At 40.2% G+C, this 21,048-nt stretch overlaps 2 protein-coding genes across 2 annotated transcripts; both read left to right on the top strand.

The window, feature by feature from the left end:
• Positions 1-532: 532 nt before the first annotated feature.
• Positions 533-7,344, top strand: LOC117318477 (fibropellin-1-like; the record flags this gene model as incomplete). Its single annotated transcript, XM_033873457.1, has 6 exons — positions 533-726; positions 4,860-4,984; positions 5,146-5,391; positions 5,718-5,874; positions 6,734-6,943; positions 7,326-7,344. Coding segments are annotated over 6 exons (951 nt in total), but the record flags the coding sequence as incomplete, so codon positions are not given.
• Positions 7,345-7,471: 127 nt separating this feature from the next.
• Positions 7,472-20,737, top strand: LOC117318476 (sushi, von Willebrand factor type A, EGF and pentraxin domain-containing protein 1-like; the record flags this gene model as incomplete). Its single annotated transcript, XM_033873456.1, is given in 12 exon segments — positions 7,472-7,748; positions 7,980-8,216; positions 8,853-9,056; positions 9,195-9,444; positions 10,465-10,634; positions 12,664-12,819; positions 14,036-14,197; positions 14,562-14,732; positions 15,271-15,558; positions 18,453-18,563; positions 20,231-20,327; positions 20,530-20,737. Coding segments are annotated over 12 exon segments (2,217 nt in total), but the record flags the coding sequence as incomplete, so codon positions are not given.
• Positions 20,738-21,048: the final 311 nt, after the last annotated feature.

Here is a 21,048-nt window from a genome sequence, read left to right on the forward strand (position 1 = left end):
GACAAGGAAGGGATATAACTCGTGTAGATCAGAAATGAACAGTAAACAACTTGTACCCACTGTAAATCGCGGATCGACATGGACCACGGGCTTTAAAATGAAATGCATGTCCACCACGTATCGTGGATCGTCGTGGAACACGGTGTCTCGAGTTGAACTATGTCCACCACTAATCGCGGATCGTCACATACCGTGATGCCGAGTGGATACCGTATCAGTCAGCTGATGTCCACGATATATGAGGGACCGTCACGGAATGCCATATCCGGTGGGCGAGTGGGGTCCGCGCTGCCCACGTCCGTGACGGACGCGTGGAAACCGCAAAGTCCACGTAAGCTGTAGTGTATTTGATGAGGGTAGGGGAGTTGAGGGATAAGTTACCCAGTCCATTATTCTGCCTGTCTGGGTCTGTTTGTCATTATTCCTACAGATTATGTACTGACATATACATAGTATGTGGAATTTGATTTAGTTGTGGCTTTTTGAAAAGCTTTAGCATCAGTATACTTATCATAACTGCTTTTCTGTACAGGTTGATGTGGATGACTGTGCATCAGGTCCCTGTTATAACAGTGGAACATGTATAGATGGAGTCAACAGTTATACCTGTACCTGCCCTCATGGATTTACAGGGGCCAGATGTGACAGTCTACTGGATCTTTGTTCTTCATCACCGTGTCACAACTCGGGCACCTGTGTCAGTCTTTTAGGCAACTACAGTTGTAGGTATGTAACATACCCACCCTCTCACAACTCCTGTGTCAGTCTCCTAACCAACTATAACTGATGGTACCATACTCACCCTCTCACAACTCCTGTGTCATGGTACCATACCCACCCTCTCACAACTCCTGTGTCAGTCTCCTAACCAACTATAACTGATGGTACCATACTCACCCTCTCACAACTCCTGTGTCATGATACCATACCCACCCTCCCACAACTCCTGTGTCGGTCTCCTAACCCACTATAACTGATGGTACCATACCCACCCTCCCACAACTCCTGTGTCATGGTACCATACCCACCCTCCCACAACTCCTGTGTCAGTCTCCTAACCCACTATAACTGATGGTACCATACCCACCCTCTCACAACTCCTGTGTCATGGTACCATACCCACCCTCTCACAACTCCTGTGTCAGTCTCCTAACCAACTATAACTGATGGTACCATACCCACCCTCTCACAACTCCTGTGTCGGTCTCCTAACCAACTATAACTGATGGTACCATACCCACCCCCTGACAACTCCTGTGTCAGTCTCCTAACCAACTATAGCTGATGGTACCATACTCACCCTCTCACAACTCCTGTGTCAGTCTCCTAACCAACTATAACTGATGGTACCATACTCACCCTCTCACAACTCCTGTGTCAGTCTCCTAACCAACTATAACTGATGGTACCATACTCACCCTCTCACAACTCCTGTGTCAGTCTCCTAACCAACTATAACTGATGGTACCATACTCACCCTCCCACAACTCCTGTGTCATGGTACCATACCCACCCTCCCACAACTCCTGTGTCATGGTACCATACCCACCCTCTCACAACTCCTGTGTCGGTCTCCTAACCAACTATAACTGATGGTACCATACTCACCCTCTCACAACTCCTGTGTCAGTCTCCTAACCAACTATAACTGATGGTACCATACTCACCCTCTCACAACTCCTGTGTCAGTCTCCTAACCAACTATAACTGATGGTACCATACCCACCCTCTCACAACTCCTGTGTCATGGTACCATACCCACCCTCTCACAACTCCTGTGTCATGGTACCATACCCACCCTCTCACAACTCCTGTGTCATGGTACCATACCCACCCTCTCACAACTCCTGTGTCATGGTACCATACCCACCCTCTCACAACTCCTGTGTCATGGTACCATACCCACCCTCTCACAACTCCTGTGTCAGTCTCCTAACCAACTATAACTGATGGTACCATACCCACCCTCTCACAACTCCTGTGTCGGTCTCCTAACCAACTATAACTGATGGTACCATACCCACCCCCTGACAACTCCTGTGTCAGTCTCCTAACCAACTATAGCTGATGGTACCATACTCACCCTCTCACAACTCCTGTGTCAGTCTCCTAACCAACTATAACTGATGGTACCATACTCACCCTCTCACAACTCCTGTGTCAGTCTCCTAACCAACTATAACTGATGGTACCATACTCACCCTCTCACAACTCCTGTGTCAGTCTCCTAACCAACTATAACTGATGGTACCATACTCACCCTCCCACAACTCCTGTGTCATGGTACCATACCCACCCTCTCACAACTCCTGTGTCAGTCTCCTAACCAACTATAACTGATGGTACCATACCCACCCTCTCACAACTCCTGTGTCGGTCTCCTAACCAACTATAACTGATGGTACCATACCCACCCTCTCACAACTCCTGTGTCATGGTACCATACCCACCCTCTGACAACTCCTGTGTGAGTCTCCTAACCAACTATAACTGATGGTACCATACCCACCCTCTCACAACTCCTGTGTCATGGTACCATACCCACCCTCTCACAACTCCTGTGTCAGTCTCCTAACCAACTATAGCTGATGGTACCATACTCACCCTCTCACAACTCTTATGTCAGTCTCCTAACCAACTATAACTGATGGTACCATACCCACCCTCTCACAACTCCTGTGTCATGGTACCATACTCACCCTCTCACAACTCCTGTGTCAGTCTCCCAACCAACTATAACTGATGGTATCATACCCACCCTCTCACAACTCCTGTGTCATGGTACCATACCCACCCTCTCACAACTCCTGTGTCAGTCTCCTAACCAACTATAACTGATGGTACCATACCCACTCTCTCACAACTCCTGTGTCGGTCTCCTAACCAACTATAGCTGATGTTACCATACCCACCCTCTCACAACTCCTGTGTCAGTCTCCTAACCAACTATAGCTGATGGTACCATACTCACCCTCTCACAACTCCTGTGTCAGTCTCCTAACCAACTATAGCTGATGTTACCATACCCACCCTCCCACAACTCCTGTGTCATGGTACCATACCCACCCTCTCACAACTCCTGTGTCGGTCTCCTAACCAACTATAACTGATGGTACCATACTCACCCTCTCACAACTCCTGTGTCAGTCTCCTAACCAACTATAACTGATGGTACCATACTCACCCTCTCACAACTCCTGTGTCAGTCTCCTAACCAACTATAACTGATGGTACCATACCCACCCTCTCACAACTCCTGTGTCATGGTACCATACCCACCCTCTCACAACTCCTGTGTCATGGTACCATACCCACCCTCTCACAACTCCTGTGTCATGGTACCATACCCACCCTCTCACAACTCCTGTGTCATGGTACCATACCCACCCTCTCACAACTCCTGTGTCATGGTACCATACCCACCCTCTCACAACTCCTGTGTCATGGTACCATACCCACCCTCTCACAACTCCTGTGTCATGGTACCATACTCACCCTCTCACAACTCCTGTGTCAGTCTCCTAACCAACTATAACTGATGGTATCATACCCACCCTCCCACAACTCCTTTGTCATGGTACCATACTCACCCTCTCACAACTCCTGTGTCAGTCTCCTAACCAACTATAGCTGATGGTACCATACCCACCCTCTCACAACTCCTGTGTCATGGTACCATACTCACCCTCTCACAACTCCTGTGTCAGTCTCCTAACCAACTATAACTGATGGTACCATACCCACCCTCCCACAACTCCTGTGTCAGTCTCCTAACCAACTATAACTGATGGTACCATACCCACCCTCCCACAACTCCTGTGTCATGGTACCATACTCACCCTCTCACAACTCCTGTGTCATGGTACCATACCCACCCTCTCACAACTCCTGTGTCAGTCTCCTAACCAACTATAGCTGATGGTACCATACCCACCCTCTCACAACTCCTGTGTCGGTCTCCTAACCAACTATAACTCATGGTACGATACCCACCCTCTCACAACTCCTGTGTCAGTCTCCTAACCAACTATAACTGATGGTACCATACTCACCCTCTCACAACTCCTGTGTCGGTCTCCTAACCAACTATAACTGATGTTACCATACCCACCCTCTCACAACTCCTGTGTCAGTCTCCTAACCCACTATAACTGATGGTACCATACCCACCCTCCCGCAACTCCTGTGTCATGGTACCATACCCACCCTCTCACAACTCCTGTGTCAGTCTCCTAACCCACTATAACTGATGGTACCATACCCACCCTCTCACAACTCCTGTGTCGGTCTCCTAACCAACTATAACTGATGGTACCATACTCACCCTCTCACAACTCCTGTGTCAGTCTCCTAACCAACTATAACTGATGGTACCATACTCACCCTCTCACAACTCCTGTGTCAGTCTCCTAACCAACTATAACTGATGGTACCATACTCACCCTCTCACAACTCCTGTGTCATGGTACCATACCCACCCTCTCACAACTCCTGTGTCAGTCTCCCAACCAACTATAACTGATGGTATCATACTCACCCTCTCACAACTCCTGTGTCATGGTACCATACCCACCCTCTCACAACTCCTGTGTCTGTCTCCTAACCAACTATAACTGATGGTACCATACTCACCCTCTCACAACTCCTGTGTCAGTCTCCTAACCAACTATAACTTACCATAGTCACTCTGTCACTACTCAGGTACGTGTGCCAGTGTCCTAGACAACTACATCTGCAGGAACATAGTCAACCTATCACAACTCTACCTTTTCCAAAACAATGCAAAAAAAAAAAAAAATCTATAATATTCCCTAAGTCTATCTTTCTGTCATTTATATGTATGTGTTTGTGTTTAACAGTTGTAAGTGGGGATGGACTGGACTTAACTGTGAAAATGGAGTGGATGATTGCCTGAGTATGCCTTGTCATAATGGTGGGACCTGCCAGGACAAGCACCTTGGTTATGACTGCACCTGTACACATGGTAACATTCTGTGATTTTAAAATATCACTCTTGCAGATCTAAGAGGAAATTGTAACGAGTCATCTTTTTGTTAAAGTGTTTCACATAAAGTACACTGATTGTTGAAGTATTTCATAGAAACTACACTCAGATTGTTGGTGAAGTTTTGAGTTGTCTTTCAGACTTCACTGGTCCTCAGTGTGATGTAGCGGTAGATCCTTGTGACTCATTGGCCTGTGAGAATGGAGGAAGCTGTGTAATTGAAGGGAACCAGATTATGTGTGTGTGTCCACCAATGTACAAAGGCGAGGTCTGTGGCGACAAGTTAGACACATGTGAGGTCAAGAATCCCTGTCAGAATGGCGCCACCTGCTCCTCTCACGGATGTCAATGTCAGCCCCTCTATACAGGAAAACACTGTGATAAATGTAAGTATGGATGTCAGTAACTGTACATAGGAAAGATTTGTGACTGAGTTGCCAAGATAAGATTTATAATTAAGAATAGTTCAACAATTGGCTATCAGGACTTCACACAAGTTAATCTAGGCAAACCTTATGACACATTTTAATGAGAGCATGTCAACAATATTGAGTATTACACACTTTGTATATATAATGAGAGCATGTTAACAATTTTGAGTATTACACACTTTGTATATATAATGCTATACATTGATTGTATCTGCCTAGTTGTATCTGCCTAGTTGTATCTGCCTAGTTGTCACTGTCCAGCTGATATATTTGTGTTACAGTGATGACCAAAGACTTTGACCTGGTGTTCCCTGGTCAGCCTGGCTCTATAGTCCAGTCCCCAGTGGTGTCTCCACAACAAACCTCCCAACTGTCACTGTGTCTCTGGGTACACTTCAGGAACAAGACTGCTAACATGACATTCCTCTCTATACACAGGTAAGTTATATACTGCAATCAGACCTTAACTTGTCTCTCAATACACAGGTAAGTTATATACTGCAATCAGACCTTAACTTGTCCTCAATATACAGGTAAGTTATATACTGCAATCAGACCTTAACTTGTCTCTCAATACACAGGTAAGGTAAATAATACAATCAGACCATAACTTGTCTCTCTATACACAGGTAAGGTAAATAATACAATCAGACCATAACTTGTCTCTCTATACACAGGTAAGGTAAATAATACAATCAGACCATAACTTGTCTCTCTCTACACAGGTAAGTTATATATTGCAATCAGACCTTAACTTGTCTCTCTATACACAGGTAAGGTAGATACTACAATCAGACCATAACTTGTCTCTCTATACACAGGTAAGTTAAATACTACAATCAGACCATAACTTGTCCTCAATATACAGGTAAGTTATATACTGCAATCAGATCTTAACTTGTCTCTCAATATACAGGTAAGTTATATACTGCAATCAGACCTTAACTTGTCTCTCTATACACAGGTAAGTTAAATACTACAATCAGATCTTAACTTGTCTCTCTATACACAGGTAAGTTATATACTGCAATCAGACCTTAACTTGTCCTCAATACACAGGTAAGTTATATACTGCAATCAGACCTTAACTTGTCCTCATTACACAGGTAAGGTAGATACTGCATTGCATCATGTTTATACCTCTTCCAAGAGGAAGAAATTATAAGGCATCCATTTATGCGTACTAAAAATACACATAATTTATGTTTGGCGACATGGCAACATGGTAAAGAAATGAAAATAATCAGAATGGTTGCTTATTTAGAAATAAACTTTATCCTTTTTTTTTTATGTACAGTGACGATGGGTTGGAGTTACTGGCAATGTTAGGTGATAAACTGGTGCTCTCATTCTCCTCACCACTTACAATCAACTGGATGGTCAATGACAAGCTGTGGCACCATGTCGCCTTTACCTGGACGGATTCAGGCCACTGGTCCGTGTATGTGGATGGCCAAATCATCAATGAGGGAACTTCATACAGTCAACAAATGGCCATGCCAAATAGGTAGGTCCTTATTATTGCAGTTCCTATATATCTGGATACTGTTATAGCTTTTCTCGATGTGTAGTTTATTGGAACCATTGTTCCAGAAATACAAAGTACTATGTGGCTGATGTATTTTACTTATTGTGTAAGTCTGTGTAACGTATAACAAAGTCCTAGAAATATACAGTAGATAGCAGCATTTCTGAATAATACATACAATGTATACACACTATCACTGATTGTCCCGCCATGTCAAAGAGTTATAAGACTTTATGTCCTTAACGGAAAAGCATATATGGATGATCCGGACATCTGCATATAAATCATGTTTCCGCATGTGGTTTGCATTTTCAGATTCTACTGCACAACATACATTTTTTATTTCTTTTTTATCATACAGATACCAGTACAGTATTTGAACGCATGAGTAAATGGGACTGCATGAGAATTATTAGGAAAACAAAGAAAATACTTTATAATTTGTCAATTTAGTATTTAGCTTTTTGGGTATATAATGAGGCTTCCTTATCAATTCATTTCAGACAATCCATTGTGTTGGGACAGAGATCAGTATCTCTAACAGCACGTAATCCCTTTGAAGGGGAGATAAGTCAGGTGAATGTTTACAGTAAAGCCCTGAGCCAAACAGCTATCCAGGCTATGGCCAACAACTGTACCACAAGCCAGGAACTAGGCGATCGCCATCAGTGGCCCGAATTCAGTAGCTATCTCCGTGGTAACGTCAGTGTAATAATGCCCACTATCTGTGGGGCATCCACCTGTCCCCCTGGTATGAAGGGGCCTCGTTGTGACTTGCTTATAGGTATGTGAATGATTAAAGTATAGATTATAATAGAAATGTATTGGTTTTTCTCATTCATATAAAGTTTAATATTTCAAATTTAATGTTTTGATATCATAACATTTTGTTGATGATTTTCATCTTGGATCCCAAATTTTCCGAGATCCTACATGTATATTTGTTTGCACAAGATTTTTAGTATATAAGTAAAAACTGAGATGTTGGCTAAAGATAGTGATTTTGAACTTGTAGACAAAAACCCTCCTGTGGTACACAACTGTACTGACAACATCATGATTGTGAGTAACCAGCGTCTCAACAAGGTGGACTGGCAGGAGCCAGGCTTCTCTGACAACATAGGGGTAAAGAACATCACCAAGACACACCGACCAGGAATCACTTTATCCTACGGACAGTATAGAGTTCACTACACAGCCTTCGACGAGGAGGGAAACTTTGCCATTTGTACCTTTGACATATTCATTAAACGTAAGTGTAGTCTTAAATCACAGGGGGATTTAATTTTGCTACATTCACAGTCATCAAATATAGTGCAAAAATAAATACCGAGCGAATATTTATATAATTTTTTATATATACACACAAATTGAAGTGTTAACTGCAGAATGTTTACCCGCGAACTGGGACAACAATGAAATATTAGTCCTGTGTTTACATCTACACAGTACAGTATTCTGTTCTTGTTAGCCATGATCATCAGATGAATAGCTATTCAAATCACCCTTGTTGTCCTTTGTTTATCATTTGTCTGTAAACAAATGAAAAGTACTAGAGGGATACTTCTCAAACTTCATGTGTAGGTTCCTCTTGGTCCCTAATTGTGCCCATTCTTTTTTGAGAGTGATCAGGAAAAGGAAATGGCCAACAGGCAGCTATCTTGGATTGTGACAATTGAAATTTGTTTTTGATACATTTCTAAGTTCTTTTAGATTTTAAATTTAGGTTTCCTATGTTATCAAATGATTTACATGAAGAGAGGAATGAAGGGGAATGTAGAAAAAAGATCAGTCTTTCATAGGACTGATAAAGATAATTCAATGGTGACTCCATGATTGGTCTGGGATCCCTTAAGATTGTTTTGATAATTTGATTTTGTGTTTACAGCCCAGGACTGTGTGATGCCAGTTAGTCCTACCAATGTACAAATGGAGTGGATGTCTTGGGAGAAAGGGCTGTCCTTCCATATTGCCTGTCAAGACTCTCTCCTACAGACTTTTCCTGTCCCAGTCCCTACCTGGTACACATGTGGCATTGAGGGCTTCTGGGACCCCCCACAAGGAACAGACTTCACAATCCCAAGTTGTGCTGGTGACTTACTTATTTTTGCTCTTTCTTATTGTCGAAATATTAGTCATAACACATTCTTTCTCATACATAGAAGCAGTACCACACCTGAAAGAAACATCAATATACCACCAATCTCATTATTAGTTATTGTTGTTATAGGGGTGACATCAGCGTCTGGTAGTCTGACAGGAGAGATGAAGTTCTCCGGACCAGCCTGTACGGAAACGTCTCTACAGAGCCTGAAGAAAGACACTCTGGACGTGTTCCTGAACATGTACCAGTCCTTATGTCCATCATCGAACTGTAGTGCAGTCAGCATCCATGTTGACTGTGGAGGATTGGGTGTGAAAAGAAGGAAAAGACAAGCTGACAACACCTACAGTGTTGTCTTTGATCTACCTGTTAATGGGTAAGTTAGGTCATTCATCTCAGTAATAAGTCAGCCTCATCATTGGGAAAATAAGGTCGCAACATACCGATAAGTAGGTCAGTCAATCTCATAACAATAGGTTGGTCAGTCAATCTCATAACAATAGGTAGGTCAGTCACTCTCATCATAACAATAGGTAGGTCAGTCACTCTCATCATAACAATAGGTAGGTCAGTCAATCTCATACCAATAATTAGGTCAGTCAATCTCATAACAATAACTAGGTCAGTCAATCTCATAACAATAACTAGGTCAGTCAATCTCATCACAGGAATAAGTAGGTCAGTCAATCTCGTTATAACAATAACTAGGTCAGTCAATCTCATCACAGGAATAAGTAGGTCAATCAATCTCATCATAACAATAACTAGGTCAGTCAATCTCATTACAGGAATAAGTAGGTCAATCAATCTCATAACAATAACTAGGTCAGTCAATCTCATAGCAATAAGTAGGTCAATCAATCTCATCATAACAATAACTAGGTCAGTCAATTTCTTTATAACAACAAGTTAGTCAATCTCATGATGATAAATAGGTCAGTCAATCTCATCATAGCAATTAGTAGGTCAGTCAATCTCGTCACAGGAATAAGTAGGTCAATCAATCTCATAAGAATAAGTAGGTCATTCAATCTCTTTATAACAACAAGTAGGTCATTCAATCTCTTTATAACAACAAGTAAGTCAATCTCATGATGATAAATAGGTCAGTCAATCTCGTCACAGGAATAAGTAGGTCAGTCAATCCTATCATAACAATAAGTAGGTCAGTCAATCTCGTCACAAGAATAAGTAGGTCAGTCAATCCCATCACAGGTTTAAGCAAGTCAGTCAATCTGATCAAAAAATAAAAGTTCTTTGCCTGAAATGCAAATCACTGAAATGAGAAGAATTGAAAAGACTTAATGTAACTTGTAAGTTTGAATAATTCCAGAGCTGTGTCTTGGGTTCTCTGTTTACTTTGATCATCGGATGCCATATTTTCTTGTTTCAATAGGTCATCATTGGGCAGTTCTGGTAATGCTGGGAATTTGATATTTGAGACCATGGTGAAGGAGGGAAGTTTTGACACAACTGACTTTGTACTAGATAAGAACAATGCTAGTATTAAAAGTGCTATACAGTGTGAGGAGATGGGACAGGTCCTTACTCCAGATAACCTCTGTGGTAAGTTTTCAGAAGACTACTGTAGGGGACTATAGATAAACATCTTAAAGGGACAATTTTCTAGTAAGGACATGACTTCAAACGCCTGTCCATGGTCAAATAAAATTATGATAATAGAAAATGTACAAAATAAAATATCACACCTCGACATTACTCCATTGGCCGATCTAGATTTAGGTCAAGTCTCGGTAAACTCACTCGCAGCTTCTTTGTTGTCGCGACCGTTTGAAAAAGTCACAGCTGTTATATTCCTGTCCAAACAGTGATTGTCCATTTTTTTTATCCATTCACTGTCTCCTTTTGCCTTTGTATGAGACCTGTAACCCAGTTAAAATATCTGCTAATGGCTTCAAATGTAAACCAAGGTTGTTTACAGGCATGAGACAGCTAGGGCTGTGCTTGCAAACATGTGTACTAGTCAAAGTGTGTAGAGATGGCTTGTTCATTTGCATATAAATTGTATGGTTATACGATTAAGATCCCCCTTACAATTAATTAATAAATGCATGGAAAACATAAACATGTATCTATATATGACCAAGGATAGTTCATCAGGTGTAATGAAGTACACTTTTACTTGTATGATATGATTTGTGAAATGAAGAGAAAGTAAACCAACTTGACTAATTGTCCCTTTAAAAGCAGCAGATGTCTGATGAAGGATATCCATCACTTAATGTTTACTCATTGAAAAAGCATTCAATCAAAGTAAGTACAACATGTATTACACTGTTACAGTACATTAATGATATACAGTGGAACTTCGTTAACTCGAACTCGGATTACTCGAATACCCCGCTTAACTCAAAGTACCTCGCCGGTCCCGGCCGAATTCTCTCTTTATCTTAGTAAAAAAAACTCGGAAAATTCGAATTCGGATAACTCGAAAAACTCGGATAATACGAAGTAAAAATTTGGTCCCAACAATAAAAATCCTACTTGAAATGTTCGAATAACTCGAAGTATAATTTTCGTCGATCGGTGGTAAACGCCGACATTTTTTAAGAGCTAAATTCCGTTTGTAATACTGAACATATCGGCACTACTAACCTACATGCTATTATAAGTGTTTCATAAATTCATAAAAGAAATTGTCGGTTGAATCTTATAACAACAAGTCTTGGTGATAAAGAGTACTGCTTTACTTACATCAGGTAATTTCCCAATGCGGTCGCCGATATCAGTACACACGATAGTCAACAACTCATCTACCCGTTCGCTCAAGCGGAACTAATCTCTGACACACCGGTAGATCTACCCGGCTGATGTTTTTACAGGTGTAGAAATGACACAGTCACCGGCGCCTATTAAATCTTTAAACTGCTGAAACAATAGCGTAATTACTGCCGAGGTGTTCAGAGTACAACTGTAACGGTCAGTGCTGTCTATTAAATCGGATAAAACGCCAACTCAGTTACAGTAACATTTTATACGCACATGCGCAGCCCAACTTCCGGTGCTAATACACATGGAAATGGCGTGGTTATCAATAAAAAAGTAAGTAGGCCGATCAAACAGTATTTTATATATGTCCAATAAAAGGTAATGGTTCTGTTACGTTTTGTATGCAATCTGTGTTAAACTTAAACGGTTATTTGTTTTGACATTAATAACTTGTTATTTTGTCGAATTCCGTTTTATCGTTTACCTTTTGCAAACATGACTTGCACATCAGATCGTTATTGAAGTGACTAAGTGAAAGAAACTTTATCGTGACTGTATATCGGCAAAACTACACCAAATTACAAGTGACATAACGAAACATTACATATATATTTACATGTATTGACCAGTCTTCACACTAAACTGATGAGCGACAGAGCGAAGTTATAATGATTATATAATGTTGACAAATATTGACCAAACTTTTCACCAAAAACGATAACTCGCTTAATTCGAACACTCGGATAACTCGAAGTTTTTTCGTGGCCCGGTCGACTTCGAGTTAACGAAGTTCCACTGTATATATGCAAGTGAATATTATTTTAATTTATCTTTATAAAAACTATTACTTAATTTTTCATTACAGTGAATTGTGCTGTTGGAACATATCAAAATGGCAACGCATGTGAGTTGTGTCCAATTGGTCAGTACTCCGACTCTGAGAAACAGACTTCATGTGAGAACTGTCAGACAGGAACCACGACATTGACACAAGGCACAACCCACAGTTCACACTGCTTCAGTAAGTCAGCCACACAAAATATTCTTAATATGTAGATAGATCTCAGTTTTAAATTTAATGTAAACCTTTGGTCAATTTGAATGAAGTTAAATAATATTGATTAACCTGTTAGAATTATATGAAATTATGCTTCAGAAAATAAGTGTGAGTTTGAAGTATCCAAGTCGATATCGGCAAAAATCTCGGCAAAGAGTATATCAAGGCACAAATACATCCAATGTAAATCTGATCCGTTAATACAACGACGGCCTGAACAATACACATTTGTAAATAAGTAAAATGATAGTATTTTATTCAATTCAGTGTTAATTGATCATTAAACTTTCTTCATTTCATAATAATTATGATCCGTACTGTATTATTAAATCTCTGCCATTGTGTAGCTATAGACTATAGGCCTCAAAATGGTTAACGTTTTATTTGTGACACAATTAGACATATTTGTATAAGGCTAGAGACATATATTTTGGGTCTTTGTATGGTTATATGTTTTTATGATCACATACACAACCCATTAAAGGAATTGTATTTGTTGTTCAATGTCTTGGCATTTTTACTGGGCAGATCATTGCGAGCTTTCAATGGAGTTTGCTGAAAAAAATCTTACTTAAATTTACATTCTTCATTTGACAAGTTTAAACTATTGTAAATAGTTTCAGTTATAAACAACCAGAATTCAAACTTACTCTAGCTAGAAAATATCCCCATGTTTGAACTGACCAGAGGTTTACTGTAATTAAATTACAGTTAATATTGGATTATTATATTTTACACAATAGGTAGAGATAAGGGATTATTATATTTTACACAATAGGTAGAGATAAGGGATTATTATATTTTACACAATAGGTAGAGATAAGGGATTATTATATTTTACACAATAGGTAGAGATAAGGGAGGTAAAACGGGAATCAGTGTCCATCTGTAGTCGCAAATTTACCAGGAGTAGGCATTTTATGAGGCTTACTATGGGTGGTTTTGTATTTACACATTGATGGTTTTTCATGGAGTTATGCCCCTTTTATTGCTATCCTTATAAATCCTAATTGTTAGCATTCGTTATGTTACAATTGTAATAGTTTTTTCTCTTCTAACTTTAAAAAAAAAATATATGTATCACAACATGTAAGAAATTTCAACAACAAATAAGTGTAATATCATATTTTCTTCCTAGATCAGGCATTGTTTTTTCCCTAATCTAATTTCTTCTTTTCAGCAATGTGCTTAGTAGGACAGTTTTACAGTAAAGAGACTCTGGGATGTAGTGATTGTAGCCTTGGTTACTACCAGGACGAGGTAGGACAGGTCACCTGTAAATCCTGTCCTAATGGCCAAATGACCACAGATAAAGGAGCTGAATCTCTCGACCTCTGTACTGGTATGTACCTCTACATGTAGCCGTTAATACATGGAATTAATGTAACACAAAGTGAGAGGTGTCATTCTGATGTGTCCTATATTTGGGAATAAAGGTTGCAATGCTGGTTTTATAACTACCATAAATTGGGATATTTTGGTATCTGGAAAGGTCTGTATACAGGTTTTTGAAATTTACAGTAACATACTAATCCAATTACAAAAGACATTCCCAACCAAAATATAACAAAAATATCCAAATTTATCTTAAAATAAGTGACACATCATAGTGATGTTGGTGCTGTATGAAAAGGTCATGATTCTCTTGTTTACTGTACAATATATGACTGAACAGTGTTTGATGATATATACATTTCGCGTTGTAGATGCCTGTGATTTAGGGGAGGAGCTAACTGTGTCTGGTACTACTACTAAGTGTGTGCCATGTCAGAAGGGAACATATCGGGATAGTGTTGACCTACTGGCCTGTGTTCCTTGTCCATACAGCTACACGACACCTGGCACTGGGGCCAGCTCCAAACTCACCTGCTCTGTTGGTGAGTAATGTAGTGGTGGGCTGATGATCAAAATTAATTGGAAATTACCGGTAGTTAAAAAATAATAAAACCGATTATCGCTGACAATTTTGAAAAGGTAATTAATTGGATATTTCTGGACGTGTTTGTAAATCTTTGGCTTCTCATCTTTTTGTTATGTTACCAAACCAAGAATTAGCGGATTTTATATTTCACCAATATATTCATTTGTTATACAAGCCATAAAGGAGATTTAGGTATATGAACAACTGTTAAATGCTTTGTTTGTGGTTAGTATCAAAAATATTGATAATAAAGGCTAAGACACGACTCTTAAATTTTCTACAAAGGGTGATTGATGCTGTACTCAATGTAGAAAACCGATTGTAATCGCTAATCGATTGATTTCGAGTTTCTGATTATCGATTCTGAAATAAAACCTATTCCCATCACTAGTGAGTATAGATATTACAGACCTGTCTACATTGCTGTACTTATTACCAGCATCCACATTCCCAGTTTCAAAATGTTTCACATGATGTGATTAATTTGTTTACAGTGGAGTGTCCAGCTGGTCAGTACAGAAACAGCACCAACAGTTGTGTGATTTGTCCACGTGGAACGTTTCAGCCAGAGAACGGTATGTCAAGCTGTCACACTTGTGGAAAAGGCATGACCACCATCCACCCTGGGTCCACCTCGAGCAGTCAGTGTCTAAGTGGTCCTGTGGACGAGTGTATGCTGCAACAGGATGACTGCCACGAAAATGCAGACTGTATAGACCTTTCGGAGCTATACAGGTGTGAGTGCAGATCTGGCTTCTCTGGAAATGGCACCTACTGCAGAGGTATGCTCAATTATAATGTAATTTACTGTTCTGTGGTATCAAGGGCTTATAGAATTAAGGCCTAATGTTTGGACGGATTCTCAAGGATTTTTGGCAATGCATTTTATTCCTTTGCATTTGAAATGAAATGTTATAATGCCGTAATGTAATGTTATAACTCCATAAAAAATGTTATAACTCCAGAATGAAATATAACTCCAAAATGTAAATGTTATAACTCCACAATGTAAATGTTATAACTCCACAATGTAAATGTTATAACTACATTGTAATGTATAACTCCACAATATAAATGTGAATTATATGTTCCCCACCCCCAAGGGACCTGAGGGGCAGGGCCAAAAGGGGTCAAATTGAATAAAATTTCAAAAATCTTCTTCTCTACTCTCAGATATGGTGGAATCAAACACTCTTCATAGATGGAAGGGTCTTACGGTGCTTTACCAAAATAGAGAATTTCATGACCCTGGGGTATCACGTTTGCCCCTGGGGAGGGGGTAAACTTTACAATGGTTTATAAAGGGAAATCACAATTTTGACTATCATTTTTAGCTCACCTGGACCGAAGGTCCGGTGAGCTTATGTCATGGCGCAGCGTCCGTCGTCCGTCGTCCGTCCGTCCGTCAACATTTGCTTCAAATCGCTACTAGTCAAAAAGTTCTAATTGGATTTTGACCCAATTTGGCCAGAAACATCCTTGGGGGAAGGGGAACATATTTTGCATAAATGGTGGCTCTGACCCCAAAGGGGCCAAAGGGACGGGGCCCAATAGGGGAAATAGAGGTAATTCCTTTAAATCACTACTAGTCATAAAGTTATGAATGGATTTGAACCCAATTTGCTCAGAAACATCCTTGGGGGAAGGGGAACAGATTTTGCATAAATGGTAGCTCTGACCCCCAAGGGGCCAAAGGGGCGGGGCCCAATAGGGGAAATAGAGGTAATTCCTTTAAATCGCTACTAGTCATAAAGTTATGAATGGATTTGAACCCAATTTGCTCAGAAACATCCTTGGGGGAAGGGGAACAGATTTTGCATAAATGGTGACTCTGACCCCTGAGGGGCCAAAGGGGCGGGGCCCAATAGGGGAAATAGAGGTAATTCCTTTAAATCGCTACTAGTCATAAAGTTATGAATGGATTTGAACCCAATTTAGTCAGAAACATCCTTGGGGGTAGGGGAACAGATTTTGCATAAATGGTGACTCTGACCCCAAAGGGGCCAAAGGGGCGGGGCCCAATAGGGGAAATAGAGGTAATTCCTTTAAATCGCTACTTGTCATAAAGTTATGAATGGATTTGAACCCAATTTAGTCAGAAACATCCTTGGGGGAAGGGGAACATATTTTGCATAAATGGTGGCTCTGACCCCAAAGGGGCCAAAGGGACGGGGCCCAATAGGGGAAATAGAGGTAATTCCTTTAAATCACTACTAGTCATAAAGTTATGAATGGATTTGAACCCAATTTGCTTAGAAACATCCTTGGGGGAAGGGGGACAGATTTTGCATAAATGGTAGCTCTGACCCCGGAGGGGCCAAAGGGGCGGGGCCCAATAGGGGAAATAGAGGTAATTCCTTTAAATCGCTACTAGTTATTAAGTTATGAATGTATTTGAACCCAATTTGCTCAGAAACATCCTTGGGGGAAGGGGAACAGATTTTGCATAAATGGTAGCTCTGACCCCCAAGGGGCCAAAGGGGCGGGGCCCAATAGGGGAAATAGAGGTAATTCCTTTAAATCGCTACTAGTCATAAAGTTATGAATGGATTTGAACCCAATTTGCTCAGAAACATCCTTGGGGGAAGGGGAACAGATTTTGCATAAATGGTGACTCTGACCCCTGAGGGGCCAAAGGGGCGGGGCCCAATAGGGGAAATAGAGGTAATTCCTTTAAATCGCTACTAGTCATAAAGTTATGAATGGATTTGAACCCAATTTAGTCAGAAACATCCTTGGGGGTAGGGGAACAGATTTTGCATAAATGGTGACTCTGACCCCAAAGGGGCCAAAGGGGCAGGGCCCAATAGGGGAAATAGAGGTAATTCCTTTAAATCGCTACTTGTCATAAAGTTATGAATGGATTTGAACCCAATTTAGTCAGAAACATCCTTGGGGGAAGGGGAACATATTTTGCATAAATGGTGGCTCTGACCCCAAAGGGGCCAAAGGGGCGGGGCCCAATAGGGGAAATAGAGGTAATTCCTTTAAATCACTACTAGTCATAAAGTTATGAATGGATTTGAACCCAATTTGCTTAGAAACATCCTTGGGGGAAGGGGGACAGATTTTGCATAAATGGTAGCTCTGACCCCGGAGGGGCCAAAGGGGCGGGGCCCAATAGGGGAAATAGAGGTAATTCCTTTAAATCGCTACTAGTTATTAAGTTATGAATGGATTTGAACCCAATTTGATCAGAAACATCCTTGGGGGAAGGGGAGCAGATTTTACATAAATGGTGACTGACCCCAAAGGGGCCAAAGGGGCGGGGCCCAGTAGGGGAAATGGAGGTAATTCCTTTAAATCGCTACTAGTCATAAAGTGATGAATGCATGTTCTAAAAACAATTCTTGAGGTCTTTCAGACCTTAGAGAGTCTGGACTTCATTAATCTTTAAAGCAGTTCGGATTCCCACACTATAACCATTTATAGCATTGTTTGAGATTTACAAATAAAACAAATTGAATATGAACAATATTTTGACATTTGGTCTAATCCAACCAGGTGAGCGATACAGGCCCCATGGGCCTCTTGTTTGGATTTCATTTGGAATTCATTCTATCTTGGTTAACATTATAAGCATGGGATGACAATTTGATGGTTATATGCACATGTTGGCCCTGACTGACCACCTAGGTGATTTAAAGAATACAATATCTACATAATGTTTTTTCAGATAACTGCAAAGACATGTGCAGTGGCCATGGAGAGTGTCGTAAAGATGAGGATGGCACAGCGTTCTGTGTGTGTAACGGGGGGTACACAGGGAACAACTGTCAAACAGCAGGTTTGTGTACTAACTTTGTATTACAATGGTGTACGTGATTCAAATATTTTGTATCTATGACTGTTGAATTGAAAATAACCTTTATCTTAATAATGTTGATTACATGTTGAACAAACTCTGTAGAGTTTTTAGCTCACCTACCTGAAGGTTTCTTTGAACTTGGTAGGTTTACTAACCATCATATATAGTTGTGTTGTCCTGAGAGACTTTTTGATTTGATTATACCCCCCGCAACGAAGTTAGGGGGGTATACTGGAATCACCTTGTCCGTCCGTCCGTCCGTCTGTCACAAAATTAGTCCGGCTATGCATTCACTCATTTCTTTATGGAAATTTGGTATATAGTTAGAAGACTATATGAACTTGTGTCCCCTGCAGTGATTTTGCGATTTAGCCCTTTTTAACAGAGTTGTGCCCCTTTTTCATACAAAATGTGTCACAATTTTGTCCGGCTATGCATTCACTTAGTTTTTGATAGATTTTCTTGAAACTTTATACAGAGTTGGAGGATGGCATGAAGTTGTGCCTCCAGTAATGGCTTCTTCCGAAAAAAAAACCTTTTTACATAGTTATTCCCCTTTATGTAAAAAATGGTTACTAGCTTGTCTGGCTATGCATTTGCTTTGTTTTACATGGATTTTCTTGAAACTTTTTACACAGTTGAAGAACTGCATGCAGTTGTGCCTCCAGTAAATGCTTTTTCCGAAAAAATGCTTTTTACATAGTAATGCCCCTTTATCTGAAAAATGGTTATAATTTTGTCCAGCTATGCATTTCCTCAGTTTTCACTAAATTGGTGTATAGTTAAAAAAAACATATGGTGTTGTGATTTTCCCCCAAGTAGTCCTTTTAAACAAATTATGCCACTTTAGCCCTTTTTAACAGAGTTATGCCCCTTTTTCATACAAAATGTGTCATAATTTTGTCCGGCTATGCATTCACTTAGTTTTTGATGGATTTTCTTGAAACTTTATACAGAGTTGAAGGATGGCATGAAGTTGTGCCTCCAGTAATGACTTCTTCCGAAAAAATGCTTTTTACAGAGTTATGTCCCTTTATATAAAAATGGTTACTAGCTTGTCCGGCTATGCATTTGCTTTGTTTTCAATGGATTTTACTAAAATTTGGTATGTACATGTAGTTAGAGGACCCTATGAGGCTTAGCTCTATGTTCTAATAGCGTTATGCCCCTTTTTCTTTAAAAACGAGCAAAATTTTGTTCAGCTATGCATTCACTTAGTTCTTACTTAAACATAGAACATGTTTTGATTTAAAACACTACTCCTTTATTATCATATGCCTGAGTTGATTACAACCAAATTTGGACTGAAACATAACTAAGGGAAGGCACTCATGGCTTAGATAAATCAGGCTAGTTCAACTTCTGGGGACAGAGGGGTGGGGTTTCAATCGGAACTCAGCTGTTTCAATCAAATTGGGGGGGAAAACATACATCATATACATATATATCACTGAAAGAGGGACTATCACTTCTGAAATTTAATAAAAAGGGTGTGTTTGACATCTATGAACAAAGAGGAGGGGGCCCAAATTGGGTAATTAGCTCAAATTTGTCTCTTAATGATTTTGCTTACTATAACAAGTAGCTACCCACTGATGACCAAAAATACCATAATGGAAACAGTAAATGTGGTTTTTTTGTTTCAGAGGGTGGACTTTTAACCATCACTACTGTCAGTGGTGTTGGAGCATCTCTCATTCTATTCACTGCTGCAGTCGTCATCATCTTCTGTGTCCTCAAAAGGTTTGTAATGTATGCTTACATCAGTAAAGTCTGACAGAGAAAGAAAACAATTTTTTTAATCTAGGTAATATCTGGGTTTAACCTGTGTCATTTTGTTCAGTGTAAGATGATAACATTTTGACTTTTATATTTGTTTGAAGTGTGATGTTTTTATACGCCTGTCAATGACTATATGTAACATCTTGATCTTGTGTACCATCAGACGTCGAGCTAATGATAAGGACGAGAATGAATATCAGGGCCTCAGTATTGGTCGTGTCCACCGTGAAGATGAAATAGTCATCTACCCCAATGTGATGCCAGTTCGCCTAAACCCTATGTACCTCGGAGACTCGGATGATCCAACCCATCCTGTCCGATCCACCCCAAGCATTGACCTTGAGAGTCCATGGAGCTTACACCGTACTGGGGTAGGTTGCTGGAAGCATTGATTAGTCCCACGTTATGAAGTCCATAAGTCTAATAACAGCACTTGTTACAAATCTATAACACTGGTTTGAACGGATTGTACAAAATACATACAAAATATAAGCAGAGTTCAGTAAAAACTGAAAATTAGACCAAGTAGAGACAAAAATTAAAGTTGAACTACATCATACAGCTGTTCTGTTCTTCTAGGATGCGTCGGTGCTGTTAATGACCTAATGTTGATACCTAGGACTTGTCAGTGATGTTAATGACCTAATGTTGATACCTAGGACTTGTAAGTGACTAGTTGATG

Source organism: Pecten maximus, unplaced genomic scaffold (assembly GCF_902652985.1).
Source record: "Pecten maximus unplaced genomic scaffold, xPecMax1.1, whole genome shotgun sequence".
Classification (NCBI taxonomy): Eukaryota; Metazoa; Mollusca; class Bivalvia; order Pectinida; family Pectinidae; genus Pecten; species Pecten maximus.